This window comes from Drosophila yakuba, chromosome X (assembly GCF_016746365.2).
Source record: "Drosophila yakuba strain Tai18E2 chromosome X, Prin_Dyak_Tai18E2_2.1, whole genome shotgun sequence".
NCBI classification, from domain to species: domain Eukaryota; kingdom Metazoa; phylum Arthropoda; class Insecta; order Diptera; family Drosophilidae; genus Drosophila; species Drosophila yakuba.
This window is the reverse complement of record NC_052526.2, coordinates 22,285,256-22,293,130: the sequence shown is the minus strand read 5'-3', so window position 1 is coordinate 22,293,130 and position 7,875 is coordinate 22,285,256. Positions and strand designations below refer to the sequence as shown.

Below are 7,875 nucleotides of genomic sequence, written 5' to 3'. Positions count from 1 at the left end.
GGTTCTTTGACCCATTTTTTTTAATAGGTAATAATCGAAGACGATCCAAAACACGTGCATGCAAATCAACTGTCAACAATTAAGTGTACATTCAAAATGCCCAAGCTTGTCGGCATAAGTGACAGACATGAGTACCAACATAACGCCACAAAAAAAAATCAAAATTCGCGATACTTTGCGAAATTCGGGAAATAATATGTATTTATTCTAAATCTACTATTAATTAGTTTCCAGGGGCGCCGAGCGTGGGCGTGGTCGCATTTTTTTCACAAATTATCAATGCTATAACAATAAAATGTGTGAAGTTTAAACCATGTAACTCAATTTTTCGACTTTATGCCCAAAAATCTAATTCTGGACCATAGTGCAGTGGTTGTACGTACTAAATAGGTATTGAATGTTTCGATACTTCTACATTGCAGCCCTAATTACAATGTAACCCTAGACAAGAGCAAGTTATCGATAGGAAAGGAGCGAGTGTAGAGTCGAGAGTCAAGTGGAAAAGTTGTCAAAAGCGGTTGTTACTAAATCTAAAATTCGTCATAAGTCTATATAATTAAATGTTAAGCTATATTATTTTTCTTAATTAAACCATATAAGCGGAGAACTTACCCTCGTCCTTGCAGTACTTCGATTAAATGTTGGTGACTACAAACAAAATTTTGTTCTTGTTAAACATTTTCTATAAAAAACACATTTGGATTTAGAATTGACCCTTGAGCAGATCTGCTGCGTCGTTGTCGTTCTTTTGCCTAAATTGGCAGAATTGGCAGTATGATTTAAGCGCATAATTAATGAAAAGAAATAACCGAAAAAGTATTGTCGAGACCAAAAAACGTTAAGAAAACGTATTACCTGTCAAGATTATTGGGAAATAATGACCCGGGAGAAGTTCTCTATTGGTTTTGGGCTCCAACAATTTTTCTTGAAGTTAAAGTTATGCTAACGAATCGGACGGATGCGGAAATACAGACCTTGAGGTCGCGTTTCCACTCTTCAATAATGCAATGATGATCGCTCATGATCCCATCCTGGACATTGCAACAAATGCCGCATGCATATACATTGCGCACAAGAACAATTCAGAGAACAGGGCTGGTTACAAGCCCAGAAAGGCAAGGAGACAACAGAGGGCCGAGGAAAGACTCCCTGCTGGTTGCACAAGCAATCGGCGACAAACGCCTTGGAATGGCACGGTCTATTCTCTGACTAGAGCTTCAAATTACCGCAAGCCGATATTGACGACCCAGAGAAAGCAGCTAACACCTCGATCGGCCATTTCAAATCCAGGCGTCATCGGTGCTGTCAATCCAATATAAAAATTGTCTTTAAGTAGCCTGGGAGGCGAGAAGAGGAAGTCAGCAGGATGGTAAAACCTAAGCCACCGCTATACGCCGCGCTGAGCCCTAGTGGTAAGTTTTTGGTGTGATGAATTTCGTCGGCAGTTATTTATGTAATATTTTTATTAGGCTCGGCGATTGTTAAAAAGTTTAAAAGTTAAAAATTTTACTGAATCGAAGTTGCCAGAAGCAGTAACGTAGTGTAAAGCATCGTTCGGCGATGAATTCCCTACTTTCCTCATTGACATACAGCTCTATCACGATGTTGTCGCAGAACTGAGGGACCTGCCGCTCCACATCATTGCAGTCTAGGGTGGAGCGATTGACCACGGCCCACTTGTCGGTGTTTAGGCCCGGGTTCTGCGACTCCTCACGTCCTCAGGAGGCCGAAGAACTCGATTAAGGGCTGGCAGGAGTGCGGCGGGCACATACCATAGACGGCTGACATGACCCATTGGGCTGTTTCCTCATCCTCGCAGACCACTAGCATGCTGGAGTCGAACGTCTGCGGATAGATACTCGTAAGGCCCACAGCATTAAAAAGTATGTATGTACCATGTATGCACCATGTTAGCTAAGGTTGAGGTATGAAGCCTATGGTGGCAAACAGCAGCGCCAGATGAAATCCCCGTTATAAGTAAGAAGAACAGCGCGGCATTCTGTGACGAGTTCTTGGTTAGACGAGTCGAATAAAGGAAAATAAGAAGTTTAACCTACGCATCGGCGTCGGTTGGCGTTCACAATTAGGGCAACGGTGTCCACACCGTCCGCGTCCGAACTCTGGTTTGTTATCACCAGACCGTATCGCCGGTTCTCGGGCATTGTGTTCGCATACGGCGGCCAAGTATCCCTCTTTCCCTCTTATTTTTGGGGGAATTGGTTCGAGTAAGAATACTCGCAGTGAACTGTGGTCCAGAAATCGATTTTTATACCCGTTTCTCGTAGAGTAAAAGGGTATACTAGATTCGTTGAAAAGTATGTAACAGGCAGAAGGAAGCGTTTCCGACCATGTCCGTCTGTCTGTATGAACGTCGAGATCTCAGGAACAATAAATGCTAGAAAGTGCACACTCCATATAGAGGCAGCGCAAGTTTGTTGACCCATGTTCTCACGCCCACCCTAAAGCGCACAAACCGCTCAAAGCTGCCACGCCCACACTTTTAAACAAGAGAGAACGCTATAGTCGAGTTCCCCGACTATCTGATACCCGTTACTCAGATAGTGGAAGTGAGGGAAAATGTTTTCAACGCTGACAGTTTTTGGCGGTTTGTGGGCGTTAGAATGGGCGCGGCAAAAAGTTTTATTGTAAATCGATAGAAATTTACAAGACTAATACAAAAATGAAAAAATATCAAAAATTTTTTCAAAAGTGTGGGAGTGGCAGCTTTGGGCGGTTTGTGGGCGTAAGAGTGGGCGTGGCAAAAAGTTTTTTTGCAAATCGATAGAAATTTACAAGACCAATACAAAAATGTGAATCTTTCTTGTAAGCTATGTTGCAAGCTTGAGAAGCCTATGTATCCTAGTAGAACCAAGCTCGAATTATTAATCTGGTAATCGTGAACCAATATTTTATGAATTATTCCATATTTTGTTTTCAAAAGAGTCTATAATTTTTATGGGAAGAAGAAGTGACAAAAATTGAGTGATCTGAAAGCTGTTTGCCAGGTGTTTCGGTAGTAAACTTCTGCTTGTATATTGAATGACCCGTTGAACCATCAAATCCATAGCTGCATATTAGTTTCAGAACTGTTTGAGAACTGATTTAAAACATCAGCCTGCATTTTAATAATTCTGAACGCAGTATGATCCAAAAGGTTTTGTAATGATACTTGGGCACAGGTTTCTGTTACGTTTATATTTACAGGACGGCATTGTAATTTAGAATCCATTACTAGACTATAGTAGTTTGGATAAATGTTACTGTGGCGACTTGTATTCATAAATCTAGTGTTCATGTATTGCTGTTTTGTAAGAGAATTTTCTAGAAGGAAAGCTTTATCGGGAGCAAGTAGAATGGGTTTTTGTATACCAAATTGCTTTCTCGATTCAGATGATTATTCGGGTGTTGTTATGGTTTTCTTAAGAATAAAAGCCGTTCCTTCCTGCTTTGTTTCTGCGCAGAGAGTGCTGCGCTGCAGCATGTGCAAGAAGATTTGCACCACATTTATTTTCATCTGCAAGCTCAGATGCAAATTTCCTTTTTAATCTTGTGCCCGCATTTGTATAAGACGTCCATTGCTGTGGTGTCTTGCAGGTTTCATCGAGTGTAATTGATATTTTAGACGCCATCCAGACATAAATCGTTCAAGCATGTAGTTATATTTGGAAAGATACTTACAAATGTAACTATAAAAATTACTGATTTTTTTTGTCTATTTTCTTTAAGATCTTGGATTCCAAAGCATTTTTATTAATCTTGGTGTACAGGGTGGGGCATATACTTGTGACCCGTGTGATTCGTAAATAAGATTGTTAAGGAAAAGACAATTTGTTAGTTTTGCACAGGCATTTATTTTAGTTCAAGGAGATTAATATTATTAACATTTAAAATATTATTTGGATCATGTGCTCGCCTTTTTCCCTGATGACGAAATTGGCTCTTTGTTCGGCATTTTTCATCACTTTCTCGAGCGTAGCTTTAGGTATGGCCGCTATTTCACGTTCGATGTTCGCCTTGAGTTGAGTTAAAGTCCTTGGCTTGTTGATGTACACTTTAGAGTTCAAAAATCCCCACAAATAAAAGTCGGTCGGCGTTAGATCGGGCCATCTTGTTGGAACCAGAAGTTATGCATTCGCTTTCTACGCACAATTGGCATCAAAAAATCGGTTATCATGGCTCGAAATCGGTCGCCATTGACGGTAAGTGGTTTGGATTGATCGTTGGTGAAGTGTAGTTATCCATAGTAATGACTACTTGAAATGAAGAATCAGATGTGGTATGACGTTGGTCGATTTGACAATGTATGTCAAAGTTATTAAGAGTTGTCGTGGGTCACATTTAGATGGCCCACCCGTATATCCAGTCCAATACACATTGAATTTTTCGATTGTTTCTGCGCCATATTTCGAAAAGTTGCCTATATATTACCAAATAGTGAGAAAAGGGGGACAAATAAGGATGAGTTTTCGATTTGTGGCTAAAGACAACACACACAAGTACAATCTGGACAAATTAGTTGCTTTCAGCATGGAACAGCTTATTAGTTATATTTCACGAAAAAACGGAGAACGCATGTTAGTATTCTAAAAAATAATACACATAAATTGGAAGATGACTTTTCATAATTAAGTTGAATTTTCTGGACCAATTTTACACGTGTGGCACAATATAAAGCAACTAAATATTTTATTTCATTTTCTTTCTTTTCAGAAATCAGCTGTTCGCTAGCACACTTTTAAAAGCTGTCAACAAGTTTTGTTGCCACTTTTCAAGGTTTGAATTAAAATTTTTTATTAATGTATGATTTGTTTAATTTAGAATTAAAATAGATATATTAACATCGAAAACTCGACTTTACGCCAAAAAAATCGATTTCTGGACCACAGTTCACTGCGAGTATTCTTACTCGAACCAATTCCCACACAAATAATGGCGTGCAAGTCGGAGCCAGCAGCAGCGCAGTGGAGCAACTGGTGGAGTGCAAAAATAGGAATATAGGAATTGCAGAAAGAGGGATACTTGGCCGCCGTATGCGAACACAATGCCCGAGAACCGGCGATACGGTCTGGTGATAACAAACCAGAGTTCGGACGCGGACGTTGTGTACACCTTTGCCCTGATTGTGAACGCCAACCGACGCCGATGCGTAGGTTAAACTTCTTATTTTCCTTTATTCGACTGCCTAACCAAGAACTCGCCACAGAATGCCGCGCTGTTCTTCTTACTTATAACGGGGATTTCATCTGGCGCTGCTGTTTGCCACCATAGGCTTCATACCTCAACCTTAGCTAACATGGTGCATACATGGTACATACATAATACTGTGGGTCTTACGGGTATCTATCCGCAGACGTTCGACTCCAGCATGCTAGTGGTCTGCGAGGATGAGGAAACCGCCCAATGGGTCATCTCAGCCGTCTATGGTATGTGCCCGCCGCACTCCTGCCAGCCCTTCATCGAGTTCTTCGGCCTCCTGAGGACGTGAGGAGTCGCAGAACCCGGGCCTAAACACCGACAAGTGGGCCGTGGTCAATCGCTCCACCCTAGACTGCAATGATGTGGAGCGGCAGGTCCCTCAGTTCTGCGACAACATCGTGATAGAGCTGTATGTCAATGAGGAAAGTGGGGAATTCATCGCCGAACGATGCTTTAAACTACGTTACTGCTTCTGGCAACTTCGATTCAGTTTTGATTGCTTGGACGTTTTTGGGTTTTCCAAATTATTTGTTAATATTTTTTGGCTATTTACTCGAAATAGTAAAATTTTATGAAATTAGAAAATTAAACGTGAATAAAAGTTATTAAAAAAAAAAAAAATATGGCGGCTTCGCGGTAACTGCATTTTTGACCGAGTAATTTCTCTGGCATTGATTAAGTTTCTTGCACATGTAAGAGATAGGAACTTCGTCACCTTCGTCATTTATCTGCATAAGCACGCCACCAACGCCGGTGTGACTGGCGTCGCCGTGGATATAATACGGCCGTTGAAAATATGGGGTACGTAACACTGGGACATTACAAAGCAGCTTTTTTAAATTCTCAAAAGATTCGTTAGCTGCCTTGGACCAATTAAAACGTAGTGTTTCTTTTAACGCATTCTTTTAAAGGTTCTGAGACAAAAGCATAATTTCGAATAAATTTCTGGTACCACCCAGTCATACCCAGGAATCGTCGCAATTGCTTAATAGACTTAGGAACAGGATAATCTACGATAGCGCTAATTTTACCCATATCCATTGTGATTGCGCCATTGTCTGCAATATGGCCTAAGTAGCTGACCTCCTTTCTACAAAATTTGCTTTTGTGAACATTGATGGTTAATCCAGCTTTTCTTAGACAAGATGATATTTCTTTCAGAACTAATACATGTCGTTCAAAGTTATCGGATCCGATCAAAAGGTCGTCTAGATATATAAATACTTCGTTTTTTAAAGTCCATGGAATTATTCGGCCCATTAATTTGGACATGGTTGAGAGCGCGTTGGTGAGACCAAATGGCATTACGGTGAAGTGGTAGAGAGGTCTACCTGGTACCGTAAAAGCTGTTTTATCACGCGAACTTGTCTGTAGTGGGCAACCGGCTTTGGCAACCGGCTTAGAATGCCATCTATGATGGGCATTGGATAAGCTCCTTGCGTGTCACTTGGTTCACCTTTCGACTATCTATACATAATCGCACTTTTCCGAGTTGGCGAACCAATACGACAGGGGAAAACCACGCACTGGTCTACTCTTCAATAACCCCTAAAGCAAGCATGCGATCCAGTTCATCATACATAAGTTTTTCGATAGCTGGGGACACAGGATAACGTCGCTACTTGATAGGTACGGAATCGCCAACGTCAATGGAGTGGGAAAGCATGGTCGTTTTCCCTATACCCTTTTTGGCAAAAGAAGGAAAGCATTAAACTACGGCGTCAAGTTGCTGTTTTTGTTCTTCAGTCAGAAAACGAACATCGTCTAGATCTACTGCTGGGAGATTACTTTCTGGACTAGGTTTCATTTTAGCATATGATAATAGCTGATATTCTGTCCAAAAATCGAACCCTAAATAAAGTGATTGCTTTAACGAAGGTACGATGTAAAAAGTAATATCCTTGGTCATATTGTTGTACTTAATTTCTGTGCGAATCTTGCCCACGGTGTTTTGGGATTTTCGGCAGTATGAACAATACTTTGAACAGGTTTATAAGGACACTTTTCTATCAGTATTTCTTCGGCTAGTTTTCCACCTATACAACTAAAACAAGAGAGAACGCTATAGTCGAGTTCCCCGACTATCTGATACCCGTTACTCAGCTAGTGTAAGTGCGAAGGACAGTTTTTGGCGGTTTGTGGGCGTTAGAGTGGGCGTGGCCAAAAGTTTTTTGGCAAATAGATAGAAATTTACAAGACTAATAAAAATATGAAAAAATATCAAAACATTTTTCAAAAGTGTGGGCGTGGCAGCTTTGGGCGGTTTGTGGGCGTTAGAGTGGGCGTGGCAAAAAGTTTTTTTGCAAATCGATAAAAATTTACAAGACCAATACACAAATGAAAAAATATTAAAACATTTTTCAAAAATGTGGGCGTGGCAGTTTTGGGCGGTTTGTGGGCGTAAGAGTGGGCGTGGCAACCTGAATCGACAAACTTGCGCTGCGTCTATGTCCCTGGAGTCTGTATACTTAATCTCAACTTTCTAGCCTTTGTACTTCCTGAGATCTCGACGTTCATACGGACAGACGGACAGACAGACGGACGGACAGACGGACATGGTCATATCGACTCGGCTACTGATCCTGATCAAGAATATATATACTTTATATGGTCGGAAACGCTTCCTTCTGCCTGTTACATACTTTTCAACGAATCTAGTATACCCTTTTACTCTACGAG

At 41.0% G+C, this 7,875-nt stretch overlaps 1 protein-coding gene and 1 long non-coding RNA gene across 5 annotated transcripts; one reads left to right on the top strand and one right to left on the bottom strand.

The window, feature by feature from the left end:
- The first annotated feature begins 498 nt into the window (after positions 1 to 498).
- Positions 499 to 5,586, top strand: LOC26535197. 4 transcript variants are annotated; one of them, XR_005560656.1, is made up of 7 exons: positions 499 to 640; positions 708 to 1,412; positions 1,470 to 1,861; positions 4,711 to 4,773; positions 4,830 to 5,146; positions 5,204 to 5,296; positions 5,351 to 5,586. It is a non-coding gene; the product is annotated as an uncharacterized LOC26535197 (long non-coding RNA). The 4 variants fall into 4 exon arrangements; XR_005560658.1 differs by having other exon boundaries at positions 4,830 to 5,150; XR_006245145.1 differs by having other exon boundaries at positions 500 to 640; positions 5,204 to 5,366.
- LOC26535697 lies at positions 1,610 to 2,309 on the bottom strand. Its single transcript, XM_039372628.1, has 3 exons — positions 2,058 to 2,309; positions 1,907 to 1,999; positions 1,610 to 1,845 (listed from the first exon to the last, which is right to left on the bottom strand). Exons 1-3 carry the CDS (start codon positions 2,160 to 2,162, stop codon positions 1,711 to 1,713), a joined length of 333 nt encoding a protein of 110 aa, XP_039228562.1. The 5' UTR covers positions 2,163 to 2,309; the 3' UTR covers positions 1,610 to 1,710.
- Positions 5,587 to 7,875: the final 2,289 nt, after the last annotated feature.